The sequence below is a fragment of the Tribolium madens genome, unplaced genomic scaffold (genome assembly GCF_015345945.1).
Source record: "Tribolium madens isolate multiple individuals breed KSU strain unplaced genomic scaffold, Tmad_KSU_1.1 Scaffold_7;HRSCAF=85;Tcas5.2_LG10, whole genome shotgun sequence".
NCBI classification, from domain to species: Eukaryota; Metazoa; Arthropoda; class Insecta; order Coleoptera; family Tenebrionidae; genus Tribolium; species Tribolium madens.
Genome location: NW_025401050.1, coordinates 7,456,153 through 7,476,061, shown reverse-complemented (window position 1 = coordinate 7,476,061; position 19,909 = coordinate 7,456,153). Strand labels below are relative to the sequence as shown.

At 30.8% G+C, this 19,909-nt stretch overlaps 1 protein-coding gene across 1 annotated transcript in view; it reads left to right on the top strand.

Annotated features, from left to right (window-relative positions):
- LOC123010190 overlaps positions 1 to 8,289 on the top strand; it is a 14,799-nt gene extending 6,510 nt beyond the window's left edge. The window contains exons 2-5 of the mRNA XM_044406889.1: positions 5,693 to 5,871; positions 6,059 to 6,211; positions 6,259 to 6,412; positions 7,826 to 8,289. Of these exons, the coding sequence (XP_044262824.1) occupies positions 5,693 to 5,871; positions 6,059 to 6,211; positions 6,259 to 6,412; positions 7,826 to 7,986 (647 nt within the window). The 3' untranslated portion in view covers positions 7,987 to 8,289. The remainder of the gene's footprint in view (positions 1 to 5,692; positions 5,872 to 6,058; positions 6,212 to 6,258; positions 6,413 to 7,825) is intronic.
- Positions 8,290 to 19,909: the final 11,620 nt, after the last annotated feature.

Below are 19,909 nucleotides of genomic sequence, written 5' to 3'. Positions count from 1 at the left end.
TGCTAAAACAACACATTTTTATAGTACTTTAAATTCATCAATTAGTTTTTAAAAAAAAGTAAATAGTTTAAGCAACAACGCTTAGTTCCATACTTCATTCATCTGGTATATTATCATTATTTAAAAATCCAATCACTATGTTTTTAGAGTGTTGTAGTTTACATAAAAGTGAATTTTACTTTGCTTAATAGTATGTTATGTTGTTAGTGTGGTGAAATTGAACGTTTATTTTCCCGAACGTAGTGAGGTAAATAGTTTAGTTGACCTACATAAACTTACTTTTGCTCCGATAACGTATATTATTTTATACGCAAACGTATTCAAATTGAGAGTAAAGAGCAACACTACAATAGCAAGTAAATGAACTAAACAACGCTTATAAACAAATATCACGTGTCAGTATCGGAATTTCTGTTCGAAAGTGTTTATTCATTTAACTGGTGTAGTTGGTAGTGCAAAATGTCAAATACTGATGATCTAGAATGTATACCTCTTCAAAAATTGCTGAAGCAGCAAAAGAGACAAGAAAGAAACATCACTAATAAATGTCAAAAATATCATAGTAAAAGTAAAAACGCCTAAGCTGGCTGAAAGGTAAAACTTTTACTTGTGACATTTAGTCATAAAAGTGGTCACATTTGTGACGTTTGCGGAAAAAAACTATTTACATAAATTGTTACATACAGGATATTCCAGGTAAGAAACACACCTAACAATTACTTCGAATTAAAATACGTTGTATAAAATGTGAAACAATACTTTTACAAGTGTAAATATTTGATTGGATTTTTTTTTTATTAAATATACCTATATTAGAGATTGACTGACACTCTTGTATACAGTTTTTCTCTTATGCACAGAAATTCAAAAAATTTTGTTTTTATTTTTTTATGAAATAATCAGATAATGTTCTGTATACAAATCAAAAACTTCCAAATACAGCTTTCAAACTTATATTTTTATTGAAACTAAAACTCAAACTTTTAAATTAAATTAATTTCATCTTATATAACTCCCAGTTGTTTTTATTAATAACATAAGCATTTTTTTTTATAATTTTCACTTAATTTCGTAGTATATTTTATAGTTTGATATACAGAAGATTAGATTTTATTTTTGTGTTTAAAATATTAATTTGCACTAATTAGAGTAATGCTGTGAAACCACCTTTGAAAGCAATGCGTGTCACACGCAATATTGATTGCTTTTAAACTGGCTGGCTACATTTACTATAGAAATCTCATCTTCATTTCTCCCGAGCTTTAATCAGAATTTATTATGAATGGTGAAACTAAACACAGGTTGTAATTGGCCATAAAAGCCCACTGAATAAAATCGTCAAAAAGATATCACAGAAATTGAACAAACAAAAGAGGTCTCGTAATTGCAGAGATGTTAATGAGAAAATTCAAACATACGATTAGTTTTATAAAACGTATATTTGTCGGCAAATGAAACCTACTTTATTGCCACTTGGGCGTAATTTAAACCGAATCACAAAAGCTTTTAAAGTAAAGTTCTCTTCAAAACCAATTAAAAGCCGTGATCTTGATCAGATACAAATAAATCTTTCCAATAAATGTCGCAAGTCGAGCGAATTCTTACGATTGGTCGAGTATTTAACAAAATTGAAAATCTTTGCAACTATCCAACTACTCGATTGTCGCTCGCAAACGTGCGAGTATTAATTATAAAATGGAGCAAATTGCTTCCGGAAGCGTGACACGAGTATATGAAATTAATTTATGTAAAAAAGCGATTAAAAAAGCAGCGTGGAATTTAATTAGCGACTGCGTCGCCTTATAAATAAACTGTCCGAATCGATATTTAGTTCAGACTCCTGAAAAAGCGAAGAGGAAGATATCCGTTTATCCGTTTAATTTATTGGGTTTATTGAACACATATCGAGGTTTATTGTAAGTTGGCGCTCTTGATGCTCCTTCTGTAAATTCCGCACACGTAGCATAGCGTGTTCAATTTCGCCCGAGATGACGGAACGTTGTTTTATTATAGATATCCGCATCGGCGGACCAAGAAATAATGCTAAGTATGATCCTACCATTTGCTTCGAGAACTTACTCCAGACTCACATAATTAACTCGATCGATACGTCGACGCGAATATTTCCTTCTTTGTTAACTTCATATCCCAAAAAGCGGTTTAAAAACGTGTTCTTTGTAGGGAGAAAGATACAAAACTGCATTTACAAAATTGAAATAGATAGTAGAAGGCGTATTTTTTCAGTGCTTCGAGGTTTCATAATAAAGAAAATAAAGAAACTAGAAAACTTGAAAAACGAGTTTTTTATTCCATTCAAAACAACGAGAAACAACTTACAAGCATTTTAAAATAACGATCTTTGGATAGTCATCCCTTACCATTTATATAAAAAAAAATTAAAAAGAGTGTTCAAAGTAATAACTTTAATACAATTTACAATACCTACATAGTTCATATGAAGTTTTAACTTTAACTTCAGACTTCAGTTAAAATTTTTTAAACAATAGTTATTTATTATACAAGACGATAAAGAAATTGTTTATCTACGAGTGAAAAGGTTAAGTTTACGAGTGACGAAGTCGTGGACTTTTTTCACGAATAGATAAACAATCTTTATCGTTGTGTATAATATTACGTTTTATTTTGTAGTAGATAAAAGTTACTTTATTTCACTAGACGATAAAAGACTACTTTATCTACTAAAATTAGTTAATAAAATCACTCTTTAACAGGGCCGTACACAAGGGGGGGGTTAGAGGGTTTAAACCCCCCCCCCCCTCCCCGAAATGCTGAGCACTTTGTTATACTGTAGTTTTATAAGTGTTAAAAATTTAGTTTTTTTGTTATTTTAGTGAGTTAATTTTAATTTTTTGTGAATTAATTTTTCATGTGTTAATTATACAGTGTTTCATTTTTATTGTGAGGTACAAATTTAAATAGTTGATAGAATATTTAATTTTAAGACAAATGTGTTTCGAAAAATGCTAAGAAAGGGAGCTACACGCCCTACGTTTTTTAAAGGGTTTTTCCTAATATTTCAGAATAGATATAATTAAAAAATTTGGTACCTTTATATGTACACCTAAACAAATACCAAATAACAAAATTTTTAATCAGGGGCGTCATAAACGGTAAAACAAATTTAATTTTTATGCTATTTATGGTCTGTAACATAAATTTTTAAACCGATTTTTACTAAAAATTCGTAAATTGTATCGGAGAAACACAAAAAACCTTTTTCTTATGAAAAACTATGAAATTTTGTTGCTGAAAGTGGCAAGAAACCACAGGCAAAATGGTTAGAGTAACTGTGAACTTAGAGATTTTTGCTTTTTAATCCGCCTTCTTTCATTTCATTTTTATGGACCAACAAGAAAATGTTATTTGTACTAAAATTTCTACAAGATACATAGTGTTCCAATTTTGTTGTTACAAATTGCAACAAGTGATAGAATACTCAATTTTAAGACAAAAGTTTCTTATGAACATGTATTGAAAAATGCTATGTAAGGCGTGCGTTTTTTAATCAATTTTTTCCAATATTTTGGAATAGAAAAAATTACAAAATTTTGAACAGCTGATAACCTTTATACAACTAAACGAATTCTAAGATGAAATATCGTAATTTTTAATCAGGGGCATATTAAACTAGATGAGTGTTGGATAAAGTTTAGAACGCTTCTAAATAAAAATTTCTACTTTTGATCTTAGAATTCGTTTAGTTGTGACAGTTACACCAAATTTTGTAATTTTATCAAAAATTGTTTCTGAAATATTGGATGTGCCTCTTAGATAGTTTTTTCGATACATGTTTATAAGAAGCGTTTGTCTTAAAATTGAGTCATCTGTTAAAATTTGTAACAAAAAAACGGAATATCCTGTATCTTCTAACAATTGTTTTTATGAAAATTGAGTCGTTAATATAATAAGAGTTTAATTAATTTACAAACAAATATTTACTTTGTTATAATATAATAATTTATTGCGAAAAAATTTCAATCATGCCTCGTTTGCGGAAGGAAAACAAAGAGCTCATTTTCCTTATTTTTTTCAATCTTTTTTGTGATCCTTTCAAGAGCGCCACTTAATTGTGGAATTTCTCCCGCGTCGTTCGACTGTCTCAACACAATAAGAGATGATTGGAAATTTAATAAACCTCCCAGTTTCTCTTAATAAATCATCGCTAGTGCCCCTATTTAAAACCGCAACATTTTGCTACTTTCGTTGATACATTAAGAAATCGCCCCGTCATTTCAGGCGTATCTACAATAGAACCGCTCGTAACATTCATCTTTCGTGATGGTTCTGAGCCGGAGTTGAAGCTTTATTATACATCGGTCTGATCTCTGAAAAATAAAATGAAACGTATCGGCAAAAAATATTTTGTAATTGGCGTTGCACGAGAAAACCGATTTATCGGTGAAAAGAAGCGATTAATCTCGAAAAATGCGAGCAATAAATATGATAATTTTACCGCTCGCGTCTACAATAGACTTATTTGTTAATGGAAATGAAATCGTCCGAACACTAAACGAATTAAATTTTGATCGAGTTAATGGCTCGGTTCTGCACCAACACAATGATAAAATGAACCGGTTCGCAAGAGTTAGAAAACTCGACTAACGAAATTTAATTCGATAATTAAATTAAAGCGCGTCTATAATTACAGCCTTTGTTGTAATGTGATGACTCCAATTAAAATTCTGTCTTTATTGTTTGATCAACACGACGAATTGTTCGACAATGAGATGAATAAAAATCCGTGTCATTCTATTCCGGGACATTGATTGAATCTCAAAATCCTTTATTAATTATTAGTATTTTGTGTCTTTAACAACGAGTAAATTTGTAATTAACTGTCCTAGATTTGCAGATTAAAAAATTAATTTCTCTTTATTGCTTTTAAACACATTTTAGAATTAATTTCTTCGAACAATGTCGTTTAATACCCCGTCACCTTTTGAAATTCGAAACTCTCCAACGAGTCGATATTATATTTGGTCGTGTTTAACATGGTATGTAATAACTTAATCAAGTAACACTATGTGTTTGATAGTATAATGAACGTTTGAGTTAGTGAAACAGGCTTGTTCCTGCTAAGTAAACGCCCCCACTACAATTAATTAGAGTGACTTCATCCACATCGAAGTTTTCAGCAAGCTACTGAAAATTTTGATTTCGGATTAATTACTCACGATAAACACATGAAAACATCTGTTTTAATTCGCGCCGAGACAAACCAGAATTTATGTTCGAATAGTTGGGAGTAATTAAGATTTAATTCCCCCACACCACTTTAATTTTGCAAGTAGTTATATTCACTCCCGCTTTTGCCATCTTGTTTTGACACATGTCAACTCTTGAATTCAGTCAAGAGACTGTTGAATATCATGACATTGCATATTAACGCAACTCAAAATAGAATTTTGGAAAAAAATTGTTTCCTCCTGGAAAAACACGTTTGAATAGACAACTTCCTGTCTCTGGAGTCGCAACGTCGCAAAACTTTATTTACCGAATCGTAGAATTCTCTTTCACTTTTCTTCCAGCGGGTAAAAAATTCATTAAACTAGTAAATGTTGCAAGGAAACAACGTTCTATGAGCGGTAATTGAAAACAAACGATCCACGAACATTCAGGCTTTCGATATATGTCCGTTTTTAGCAGCTACTTGACTACATTTTACGATTAGTGATAACGATAAGAATAAGGATTTTTAGACGTGATAAAGTGTGCAATCGTGATAATATTGATTTTGCATCACGTTCCACTATGATTAATAAAATGAACGAATGGTTTCGTAATCTTTACGATACACGATGTTGGTGTAATCTTAAACTTACAGGAAATATTATTGGATGGCTCGGAGTTGTAAGTAGTTGTTTATTTATTTATGATACTACAAATTGCAGTTATGGAAGCACAAATAGTTTTCATAGATTTTGCACACAAAAATCCTGCTGTATTTTCTTTCCATTTACGATAAAATCACTTCAAGATTGCATAGAATTTTTTTTTAATAAACAATATTGTGATAACTATATACTTACCATTGCAGATTTATCGGAGCGTCGCGATTATCGCTCTAGCGATATACTTTTCACAATTTCCAGAAGAAGCTCATCTTTACACAATTCTTTTCAGCCTTCTTTTAACTTATGGCTTTGTGTCTCTGATAGCAAATTTTACTCTTCTAGTGGGAATTAGCAAAGTGAGACAATTTATTTTTTATTTCAAAATTATATTCTTTTATTGTAGCAAAGTCATAGATATCTTGTACTTTATATCGGTGTTTTGGGAGCCGAAGTTGGTATTTTTGTAATTCTTCTAGTTGCTGGTATCATATTTTTTTTAAAGTTAAACACTCCCAATGTTCTGACATATTTCGTCCCTTGCGGAATCGTGTTTCTAGGTAAGTTAATTAAAAAAAGTGGGTAATTAAATATTTAAATTAAAAAAAATATCATTTAAAAAATCAATTTTTGCCTCCGTATTATTTTAACAATTTAAATATTTTTTTATATAAAAAATTCGTGCTTTTGCTTTTGCTTTTAGCTTACAGCTGATTTATCTATCACATTTATTGCTTATAAAAAAAGGTTTGGTAAAACATAAACGACTACAGATTTTGCTGATAACTCTTTTCAGATTTTTTTGAACTCAAGACTATTTTTTTTACTTCTATTCAAGTTTAAAACTGTCACTTGTAATAAGAAAAGCACCCAAGGTGATTTAAAAATAACGAAAAATAATGTATTAAATTGAAAATACGGGATGAATATAAACTATAAAACCAAGCGTTTTTTTTAATCATTTGCCTTTTGGAAATACTAATTAATATGAATTAAAGTAATATAAAAATGTGATTATACAGTGGGATCAAAAAGTTTATCTATCAAGCAAGCCTAAAATTTAAAACGTGTGTCTGCGGAAGATAATATGTCACAATGGTAAATAAGAAATGTCAAAATATTTTTTTTGTAATGTGTAACAACAAATCGTGGTAAACGATTTGTATGAATAAACTCCAACTACATCTCATTTTAGGGTGTTTTAAGGCGTTTCATACAGTAATTCAATTTGTTTGGATCAATATTTTAATTTTTATAAAATAATTTTTTGACATACAAACTTCCAAGCGACATACGTCCTCAACTAGTACGCCTACTTGATGGAAAGACTTTTTGATCGCAATGTATTTTGAGAACGAAATTTTGTTTTGTTTTTAAGTTATGCAATTGCAATTTATATAAAAAAAAAAAAATCAAAAAATTAAATATAGGTAAAGTGGATAGTTGTAATCCTTAGATCATAAAAAACAAAAGATATTTCGAAAAAAAATATTTTTTATAAAACATTACATTTTTATAGTAGGTACTTTATTATTTATTATTCATTAGTTTTCACAAAAAATAAATAATTTAAGCAAAATACTTTTGGATCCATGCTTTTTATTCACCTGATATGTTCAAAAATTGTCTGAAAAGTAGCATCATCTCTTTCGTCATAGTTGGGCAGCTGAGAAATAGATAATGTTTAGTGAATTTAATATTAAATTGATACTCTATTTAAAATTTTTAAACTTTGTTTATTTATTTTATGTCTGAAATCTGAAAATCTGATTAATTTCCACAGCATAGTAAACGGGAGCAATTAATTAACATTTATTTACAGCTGTAAAACTTTAATTAATTTTTAGTTCATGTCCAATGGAAACATATAAATATTAAACAAATTTAGAATAGTATAGGTTTTTTGTGATAAAAATGTGACAGTAATAGGACTGTATTGTTTTATCTCGTCTTGATTATTTTAATTTTTTTAGGTGTGTATTTTTATTTATGGCTGTGTTTGGCGTTTCTATTCGAGCAGTTCAAGTCGGCCCATGAAGAACGCCCTTCTTTTCAATCGCAAGAAAAACATTCAAAACGAGTTCGCTGTAGTCTGAGTTGTTTCAAGTCGGCCTCACTTGACATCGCCACATAAATATACCAAATGTTTGGTTTTAATCCGTTTTTGCGCAAGCTTTGTTCGTCTCTGTCATAAATTAACCCCAATAAACCCATTCACATCAATTCGCCATGAATTTAAGTCAATTTGTAGCAGACCGCCGGAAAAGCACTCTCCTTATCTTTTGTATCAATGAAGAATTTGTTCTGGAGAGTTCTTTATAGTTATGGATTGTTCCTTAAGTTTCCTCGGCACGGAAGTTATCCAATATCCAGTCGTTCCCAAGACACGGCCAAAAACGTGTCCAAAGATGCAATCTAACTTATTGCTTTAAATAATATTTTCGAGAAGACGATGAGAATAAATATTTTTCCTCAAACGAAATTAAATTGCTTTCGAGGAGATAAAGAAAGCTTTGTCTTTAATATATATACCTCATTTGTAACATTTCTGTGTTAACTTCCACCTTAGTAAAAAGCTACTATTAGGTCACAGTAATTTTCTCGTTCATTGAATTTTCTTCTTTCTTAGTTCGTTTTTACCACCGATCCTTTTAAGTTGATCAGGCATCTGTGCACTTCTTTCAGGCAATGCCTCTTTATAGAATATCTCATTATCTCCAAGTCTTTCATCGGAGAAAGTTAAAGTTTAATCGATTTTCGCAAAATTTATGCAAAAATCTCCTCTTTGTCAATGTGATGCAATAATCCACAGCTCAGAAAAACAACAAACTTTCTGACTATTAAGCATCAGAAGGCAATTTTAAATTTGTCATCTCTGTGGCAATCAATTCCGGCAAGCGGCCTCCGGTAGAAATGAGAAGAGGCGCCCAAATCCTTATACGTCATTGTCTGCAACACATTGTCAATTTGTCACGAAGATTTATTTGCTTTAGTTTTTGCAAGAAACAGTGTTCTTGTGTTGCGCGTGTGTTATTTTTCAGATAATTTATCTTTTTCCTTCCACGAGGTGCACATCCAATTTGAAGAAAGCTTATTTGCAGTCGGTTGCCCTTTTCAGGATTTGAAATCGGAGCAGGTGCGCCCTCCGGAAAATTTCCTTTCATGTTTCCAGTCATCGGAATTACCGGATTTTAAATAATTATAAGCCGGGAGGAAGCACTACACGGACGTTTTAAGCGAGTTGTCACATTCGTTACGTTTTCTGAAATGTGTACCAAGAAGAGGATTAACTCGTTACTACAACTTTAAACCGGCCATTAATTCTATCCGAATTTGTTGCAGTAAAAATTTCTTATTTCCAGAACGAGCAAAAATAATTGATCCTCTGAAAGTTTAATTATATTTTACACTATTAGCGTAAAAAATATGATTATTTAGTTTGTCGAGAGATTGTGAAGTTGTTTTTCTCTCCTAGTAGCCAATAATCATTTTCATTAAGGGCCAAGGGCTATAATGTACGAAATGCTGATGTTGGAGTGTGTTACATTAATACAAATATTTCTAAAATATTTATTATTATTAAAAACTATTACCCTCACAAGTTCTAACGCAAGTATTTCGAGATATAGTTAATGCAAAATCAAATAAAAAAATTTTTTTCTCATTAAAAACATCAGAATAACAACAAATGGGTTTATTTCTTCTAATAATACTATCGGTAGTGAAGCAAATTTTTCTTTTTTTTTGCAATTTCTTTGGTATTTTATTAACAAATATTTCATATTATGAAGTTAGAAAATGCTTTTAATAGATGCAGAAGTACAAAAATGACATAACCTGATTTATGATAAGAAGAAAATAATACTTCCAACTAAGTTAATGACTCAGGTAAGTAATTGATTACTCTAGGTAATAGTGAATTAACAAAAATTGTAGTTTCGAATTACATCTGTTACGTCTGAGGCAAGATGTCCATTAAGTAGGGTTATATGTATTTTTCACCGTTGGTATTTCTGGGTAATAAATGAGTTAGTAGTGAAAAAAAAATGTTATACAAGGTAATTCACGAGGAATAATGAGCCTGACCAAATTCTCGATGCAACCACCATTACTTTTCGCGAGTTATTTTGCGAAAATGTTATGTTGGTTGCATCGAGAATTTCGTCAAGCTCATTATTCCTCGTGAATCACTCTGTATAAAAACCGGTAGAGAAGATTTTTATAGCCTCGCATTTATTATTTAATATTTAATAAACAGCTCGGCTATTAAAAATCTTTTCTTTACCTTGTAATATAATATACTATTATTGAATTTTGAAAAACAGTGATAATTTTTGTATCAATCTGACAGATTGAAATAGATTACAATGCTTACGTTCCGATTAACGACTCTTGCACAAACAACTACGAATTAAAGATAACAAAATAAACTCCTGATGTTTCACGACTTACCAGTGTAAATCTTTTTTTTAGAATTAACGGTGCATACGAAGCTTGCTATTAAGATAAAAGTGTAATATCTGATTTTTATTTTATTTAGCAAACGATTGCTCATTTATTATTAATTCAAAAGCACGATTACGATAAATTTACGATTTTGAGATTTTTTTCGTTCATAGGTGCATTTTTGGCACACCCCTGTATGCTGTGAAACTGCTATTCGCGCGCCAGTTGTGCCAATGCAAAAAATCGAATTATGAGCCGAATAAAATTTCGCGTTAAAATATTGTTGTAAAAAGCGTTGAAACTCGTCATCCTTTTTGGTGTTTCCCCATGAGAAAACAGCATCAAGAGCAAGCTGCCGTCAATCGCCATTAATTCCGATAGCAATTTACAAAAACGTGTCGTCTACGGCACCGTAAACTCGTCGATGATTTATAGGAACTGGGATTATTTTTGAAATTATCAACTTGGTTCATTTGCATAGCTCGCTGCAACGGCATCATAATGACTAATGAAATTGCAAATCAGTAGCACCGTCTGTTCTGTAACACTGACAAGCTAAAACCGTGAGTAAATATAAAATTTCAATTATTTTCAATTCGCCACAAACGGAGAATACGCCACGCTTTTGTAAATAAAAAACGATTTCGATATATACTGGAATTCAACATCGACAAATATAATTATGGACGGACCATTATTGCCTTTAATTTACTAATGAAAGTTTTTCAAGAGTGGCTCGTGTAAGCCGGGAATTCAATTAATTTAGTAATTTGGACGAAAGTGAAACGAAAATAGACTACAAACCGTGAGTTTGCATTGGGTGGAAGGTTCAAACAAATAAACAATTTGTTTTCACTTTCACCGAATTAAAATGTCAATTAGTTAAAGTTTGTTTTAATAATGTTATTTATTAGTAGACAATCAACTAAGCCTAAAAAGATTCAATTTTCACGTAACCACAAGAAAACAAAGAGTTGCTAAATCAATACCGGGTTTTAGAAGGGTTTAAAGTCATAAATAAACTAGCGGCGGATAGTTGGTTGGTAGCACCCTACTTTTTCAGATATACTACATATGAGAACATAAAAATGCGGGCGCCTGAGCGACTATAAATTTAGCGACATATTTTTTACCAACTTTTACATATGTATCGCAAATTCCATCCGGAACAGTAGTTATTTTTTGCTCACGTACTTCCAGATAAAAGAACGGATCGACTGTTTTAATTTTAGAGAAATACCCGTGCACTATTCGGAGATGTTACCATTACTTTTGGGAACAATCGCTCATGACCCACCCTGTATATTGCGCTTAAAAAATACATTTTCTTTGGCACAAATTATTAAATTCTTGTCGTTATCAAAATCGACTTAGTGATAGAGTCTGACATTTTTTCGTCGGAATAACATCGTATTAATTAAAGGCGCGATAATGTAGCTTTAACGAGGCTCATTATCGAGCTGTAATTAATCAACGTCTGCAGATGACGCCTTCATTTCGTTTCAGTTTACTTAGAATATTGATATTGTGTCATTTCGGAATTTAGATTTATTGCAATTCGTAATGAATTGCTTGTTTATTACAAGTATTGCGATGCGTTATTTGAGTAGTATAGAGTCGGAGGGGTGAGCAAACAAGGATTGTACACTCAGCAGGCAATTTTCACGCAATTAGGCAACGAGATGAAAGGGTGTGTTTCAAATTTGAGAGAAATGGCACGATTCAAAAATTATTTTGTCTCACCTAGATTAAAGTGGTAATTAATATTTCAAAATTTAATAAATTTATTCGATAGAGTACATGCACCGATACTTGGAGTGATTCCGACAATGTTTTGACTAGCAAAAAGTGTTAAAGTCACGGTGCAGATTAGTAGTCTAATAATATAATAATAATAATAAATAATATATAATATTAATAAATAATATGTGATCTAATCTGTGGTTTAGTAGTGCATGATGCATCTGAGTGTAGTGTCATTCGTATGGGATTTGATAAAATATTTCATATTTTTATCAATTTTTCGCTTTTGGAATGAAGAATGTAAGATTTAACACACATAATTTTGTTGATTATATATTACATAAGAAGAATTCGTAAATTTATCAGTTCAGCATCAAAAAATAAATATGATCGCTGAAATTAGTTCTTCAACAGCTATAGAAAAAAGTGTCTTAATATTTGAAAAAATTATTAAGAGATATCAAATTTTTTGTCGAATTTTGTTACTGAAACGTTGCTTGTACTATTAGCAATGTAAACTTGGGAATAAAGTAATCAAAACATGCAATCTAGTTTATACTGCATATCTTTGATAAAATTTCCAACGCTGAAATAAAGGTTGCACTCTCAAAATCTCAGAAACTATAAACACTCGAATAAGACAAGTTTTACAAAAATAAAAAAACACAAAGAAACAAAAATTTAATAAAAGACAATAAAACAACTAACATAAATAAAATTAGCAATAAAAAACTTGAACTTGAAAGAAGCAAAAACAAAAACAAATCGCTTTCATGTTTTTTTAAAAGTTTATTTTACAGTTATGAAAATAATTTTTGAGTGTTTTCATTGTTTTGTTTTTTTTAAGTTTTTATGCAAAAGTTACATTTGAAACACGTATGTTTTTCAGTTTTTTCTAATCTCACTACGCATTATACCTACCTAAAAAAAATTAAAATTTACTTACCAATATTTAGAAAATTAAATTTTCATTTACGAGAATTTAAAATTGTTACATCTGCTTTTGGTTCTTTACACTCGAAACCGTATATTGCATACTACACTTTTTCTCATATCAAAGTTTTGTAATACGAAACTTGTAAAATGTGATTATGCAAAAAGTAAGATTAATAGAAACAAAAGAAAACAAATTAATTTTATTTTTTAAATACTAATAGAAAGACTAAAAAAAGTGCAAATCTTTCATCATTTTTTCTAATTAAAATTAATTTCAGAATGCATTTTTAGCAACTCAAATATTAGAACTTCTTGTTTTGTCAGACAGAAAAAAATATCTAGATTTATTATCATTTTATTTATTTTTTCTGAAAATGATGAATGCACCGGGTAATAGCGTTTCCTAAAACTCATTTTAAAAATAACTTATTTTACTTTCTTGTTTAACAACTGTCTCTTTAATTAATTGTAAGTTTGCAGAACAAATATGTGAATAAATCTGTTTAATTAATCAGTGCAGATATACGCAGAGCTTTGGTAGAATCACGGTAAACAGGTGTTCAAAACATTGTTCACTTCGTTACCTTATGATAGCAACTCCAATTAGTAAATGTCTCAATGGGAATAGAGAATACAGAGAACCCAAACCGAAATTAATATTTGCACAAAAGCCTATTTGGGCTAATGCTTCCATCTCGCATCACTGATGAAGTGTTCATCCCCAAATCCCCGATATTTCCAATCAGCTTATCGATTTCATTCGAGTTAATTCTTCATGTTTAAATCAATTAAGTCGCATCGGCATCCGTCTCACATGCTTCCGGTCCACGCTAACGTAATAATAAAGTAGTAAAAATCTCAACCACTATCTGTTACATTCACGGTTCATCAAGGTCTTTTCAGGAAGTCGACTTTCAACCGCTGATCATCGCATTCATTCCGTGTTAACCGAGAAGAAGGGACTTTGATGAGTGATGAGGCGTCGTGGGATATCACAAAAACTCCATTAAAAGTTGTTGCGAATCGATGAATTTCACTCTATTTGCCTTTCATACGGCACAAAGCAAGACCGGAAGTGCAACTTTAAAGCACGCAGAAAACTTTTTTTTCAGGGAAAAATAGAATGCAACAACGATGCGGCTTAAGTTTAGATTAATTTGAGTGATTGCAGAAGCATAGCGCGCGAATGCTTACAAGTAGCATATTAATCAGAATTCCGGCTCAGTAAACATTTCAGCTTTCCGTGGCAGTTTGGGTAATGGCTTCAGTGTCTTAAAATGCTTCGGGTAAATTCCTTATGTTTGTGTTGGCTTGAATTAAATTAACAAAAGCAAGGATTGTATTGCCGGCACGCATATTTTCATTGCGATATTTTGCCTAAGTTTCAGATGTTTATGTGCAAAACCAGAAACATAACATTGCGTACTCACAACAAGTATAAAATAATTTCTCTTTAAATGATGAAAGAAACATTTTAAAATTTGAAAACAATTTTTTAAAGTGCATTGTTATTTAATAAAAAGAAAATCGTATTTAAAAATTGTAAAAATGGTGGATGCGCCGGGTCAATTTGTTGTACAATTGTACAATTTCTTGTAAAAAATATGATTTTTTTGTCTTCACCACTTTTATCAAACTTGCAAAAAACTGCGTTAAATTTACACATAGTTGCATTGAAAGTCTCAATAAAAGATACGGTTTGTTGGCAAACATTTTATTTATTAGCGCATATTTTGGATACAATTTGAGCTTTTAAGCTCTAAATGGAAAAACAATGAACATTTTTTCATAAAAGCACATGTAATATAACACCATTTAAAAAGCTTTCCATTTACTTTTTAACAAGGTTTTGTGAAGAACCTAAATATAATTGTCCCATTTTTTTAAATTTGTTTTATTAAACTTATTAAAACTTTTAATTAGTATTAAATGTTAAGTAGTTCTTGTTTAAATTTTTGAAAGCTTTTATTGCTTATGAAATTTATGTGATCAGCAGAGTGCAAGAAAGCAATTGAACTATCTCAAGGTTTTAATTAATACTTGGCAATTAATGACTATTAAGAATCGTTTCAGCGAAAGTCGTAACAAGAAGTGTAATTACGGCACGGATCTAACTTATTTCAGTAGTAATTCCTGAAAACGTGAAAACTTTCAACAAACATCCGGATAAACTTGCCTAAACGTACGTGTTTTCTTCGTGTTTGAATTTATATTCCAAAGGTGTGCTTTTAAAATTACTTTAGTACTTTTAAATTAGTTGCATAATATATTTATGACATCGAGTTCAAGAATTGCTTTTGACTTTGTTGAATTAAGTTTTAGTGTCGGTGAAAATTTTTTTCGGAAAACAAGTGTTGATATTATCGAGAGAGTAATCGGCTAATAAATAAACAGAATACATGTTGGCGGATACATTTAATCATAAATCTGATTGTAATGATGTAATCACAGTTTCATTAGCTAATAGAGCAATTCATAATATCGCTTTGAAAAGTTTGCCAATTAAAATGTTAAATGGAGGTTTATTTTTGTTGAAAAATGTTGTCATCGCAACTTTCATAATACTCATATTTCATTAATATGCTTGTTTACTCAGTTTGGAAATTTTCAATTACGAATTCCATCATGTATACAGGCTGTTTTGGCTACACTCAACATTAGAAATATTAAACGTTCTAACAATGATATTTATCTAAAATTTTGTTTATAGCCATAATCGGTTAGGTTCTGCTAAATGAAAATATTTTCAAGATCGCGGCACTTTTTGTTACATCAGAAGTGGATATCAACTTCGTCATTTTAAATTCTAAGTTATGTTTTTTATTGCGTTTTTGGATTACTCAAGTGATTTTGGGAGAGGTTTTATTATTATTATTATTTATAAAAATTTTGAATTAAAAAAAAATAAGATCAAATGAAAATCAAAGTTATTCAAATTTAGTTTAAAAAAGTTTTATCGTATCATCACCTATTAAGTTTGTTTAATACGTTCGATACGAGACATTTTGTTAGATACATAATCATAGTAAACATTTCATTGATCTTTCAGTTTTTGCCACCGAATTTGACACATTACCTCTCCCATTCACTCGATTATCTTGCAAATCTAAAATGTTTCTACCGGCATTTAACAAGATAAATAAATTATACGATAAAGCTTAAAATATAACTTAGCGATTTAAACCAACTCGGACGCTGCGCAGGTGACTCGGCTGGCCTCGTCACCTAGCATCGTCCTCGATTATTATAAACAGCTTAATAATTCTTGTTACACAATTGTAAAAAAAACTTGTCGTTTTTTCAGTGAGAAATAAATATTTTCATAACTATACGAAAACTAACAAGGATAGTATGAATTTCTTCCATTGTAAAAAAAAGTTAAAATAACTTGGAAATCATTAAATTTAAGTATAAGGAATGTTGATACAGATCGATGCAGAATTAAATTCTTTTTCATTTAGTGAAAAAGAAGTTGGGCTTTCCATTTCAAAAAATTCAGTTACGGGTATTTAAATTTTCCAATTTTGATAAAACTCTCAAAATCACTCCAGTAATCTAAAAACGCAATAAAAAACATAACTTACTATTTAAAATAACAAAGTGGATACTTATTGCTGTTGTAAAGTACCATCTTGAAAATATTTTCATTGGACAGGATCTAAACGATTATGGCTAAGTATAATCAAAATTTTAGATAAATATCACTGTTAGAATTCCCAATACTTTTAATATGAGGTTTAGCCCGAACAGCCTTAGAACTTACTAATTTTATCGCACTTGTTAATAATGTAGAAAACCGGTTTGCTAATTAATGTCTTAATTAATTTGAAGATTGTTCAAGTATGTAATTTTGATTCATTACATAAACTATCAGGAAGCAAATAGAGAAAATACACTTTTCTTCAAATGACTAAATTTCCTGCTCAATTCGCACTTTAATTTACGACGACAAAAGCTCCTGCAACATTTATCAGCGTTTAATTGCAAACAGACGTAATTGTACAATAGTTGAGATTCAGCAGGAAGTTCGAGAGTTTTATTTTTATATAAATTTGAGAAAAGTATTAAACTCTACAGAGCATCATTTGCAATTTACGTCTATAAACAGATAACTGCTATTTACTTACCAGAATCAACCAATTAACTGCATATTTGCTTATAATTTGATATGCATTTTGCGTGATTGCTGCATAACGAAAATCAATAATTAACTAATTGTAAATGCATTAAATTAAGGTTTCTCATATTTACTTAGAAATATTAATCATCTTTGTACCAAAAATTTTGGTTTTGAAGCAATTCCTAAGGTTGTATATGTCTTAATTTCCTCTTTGGTGTCTTTGGCTTGCAAATCTCGCAATCAGTGTTGATATAAAGTGATGCGAGCGAAAATGCGAGCTTATAACTCAGTGAATGCAGTTATTTCCTTTGGAAGTGATCTTTGCCACAAAATTGCGGTTCCGGATGAACGATTACGTCCTGAGTGGGCCAGCCAACTTCGACGCCGCATTTCCATTAGGAGCTTTTGCTATAAACTCGTGGATATATTCCTATGCACGTGGATGGCTATTATTAAGCTAATTGGATCATTTTGTTTTGTAATTGTAAAACAAACACAGGGAAAAACAGGAGCTTTATCGAGAAATACCGCAACGTCCCCTTTCAACGCTTGTGTTTTTACACTGTTATCTGGTCAAATATTAGCCTCGCTTTCCAAAAGCCAATTTATTTTTCGTATTATAGACCAGAGGCGTTTTATCTGGACAAATAATGAAACCCCAATTTAATTCTTTGCCAATTTTGGGACGAGTAAAGGCCCCGAGAGTGATTTATGACAAATGTGAGGAATAACACAGATTCAATTAAGATGAAAAAACAATTAACTTATTACTACCAAACTAAAAAAGCCGCAAAATTAATTCAGCACCAACTCAAATTCTTTTTTTAGACTTTTATGAACAAAGTCTGAGATCAGATAATGGCAGGCAGTTGTGTTGAAGGTCGACCGATTTTCCCAAATATAACATAACAATATCATTAAAGTTCGATTAGGAATTTCTCGAGGTTACAAGAGACATCTCTGCCAGTTGTCGGTGTTTGAAACGATAACAATTCCTTTTATTGTGTTTAGTCTCTTTAAATAATTACCGCGTTTTTCTGGGTCATTTTTTGCTAGAAATTGGAAATTCTGGAAAAAAATCGCCTCGTTTAACCCCTTTGAAAATTATAGCCTACGGAAAGCTTTACACAAACCCTCGACAAACCCACTGTCACTTCAATACCGCACTACTAAATCAAAGCAAAGCAGGATTTCTCCATACCGCAAATAAACACATTACTTCTGCTACAGCGAGATTTGTTATAATTGGTGACAGAACTGTACAATTATTTGTACAGAGAAAGATTTACAGCAATTTTAAAGGGTTGCAATATTTATTAAACTCGCTTTAGTTCTTATTTTTCGTGCAATGCGAATACAGTCGGCGAAATTAATGTAGCAAGTATATTAAAAGCGATAAACATGTCAGTTGCTATTTTTATATTTTGACAACATAACTTTTCCACTTATTCAACTTGAAACCGTTCCAGGAAGGTACAAAGAACAATCAAAAGATGTTTGATACTTTCCGCAATACGCTAGTCCAATGTAGTGGAAGATGTGAATATACACAAAGGATTGAAACGAACTAGAAAGCATTCGCATGCAGCTACAAAAGATAAACTTCAAGGAGAAACAATGCTCAAAACTTATATTTAATGTTATTTGCATAAACGATAGCTTAAAAAACACTTGACTGTTTTTTACACAACTTACAGAAAAACAATTATTGTTGCATAGTGCTGTTTTTTAAAACTTGATAAATTAAACACAAACCCTAGAGAGTAACATCTTGTTTACAAGCTACGAAAGATAAATATTTGTCCTCATGTTTCACCTACAAGCACGATTTCAATTTATATTCCATATTCCAAGTGTTAACCCCTTGTTTTAATTTTTAACATGTTTTTTTTTTTTCATCTGCAAACGTAACAAAAATAAAACCAAGCTGAAAATATAAGGTAGCATGTTTTACATTTAAAATAATTAATGCGCTTGAATAAAGAAATTTTGTAGCACTCTAATTAATAAAATAATTGGTAGTATACCTACTATAGTACTGGTCAGGTAAGCACATGTTTATGGACTAGACAGTTTTATTTTACACCGCGACTAATAGGAAATGTCAAAATTACAGTCTGGGAAGAAAACTTGACCCTGACTTCTTTTCTTTTTGTGAGAATTCATTTTATTAAAGGAAATTAGCGCTAATTAAAGAAACCGCATAAAAAAACTTTGACTTTGTTGAATCGTTTATTATGAAAGCAATTTTTTTAAGCCAGATTTTTTTACTTCTTATTGGATCCTCTTGGTATGGAAATGATAAACAAAAACACGACTTAACACGTCACACCAAATTTTTATTTCAAACACGACGCGTTTCAATCACAAAGTGGTCATCCTTAGGTGAGAAAAACTATTCTCACCTGAGGATGACCACTGTCTGGTTGAAACGCGTCGTGGTTGAAATAAAACTTTGGTGTGACGGGTTAAACAAGGAGCTGTTTATTACCTGTTTTACCCGTTTTTTCCTGTTTTTACCCGTTTTTTACCTGTTTTTATGTAATAGCTCCCTGTTTCTTTCAAACGGATATTTGTTTATCTTATCGGTAAAATAATCACGCATGCGTATAAAAACATTTATGAAACGAATGGCCTTGAACGCTAATTTGAACCTCTATAAGAAAATACATGGGATTTTGGGCTAGAACGCCTATAGCTTATCTACTTACCTTCGTTTTCTAGTCCCACTTTTGTCACAATTACATAATTATATTATATTATATTATATTATATTATATTATATTATATTATATTATATTATATTATATTA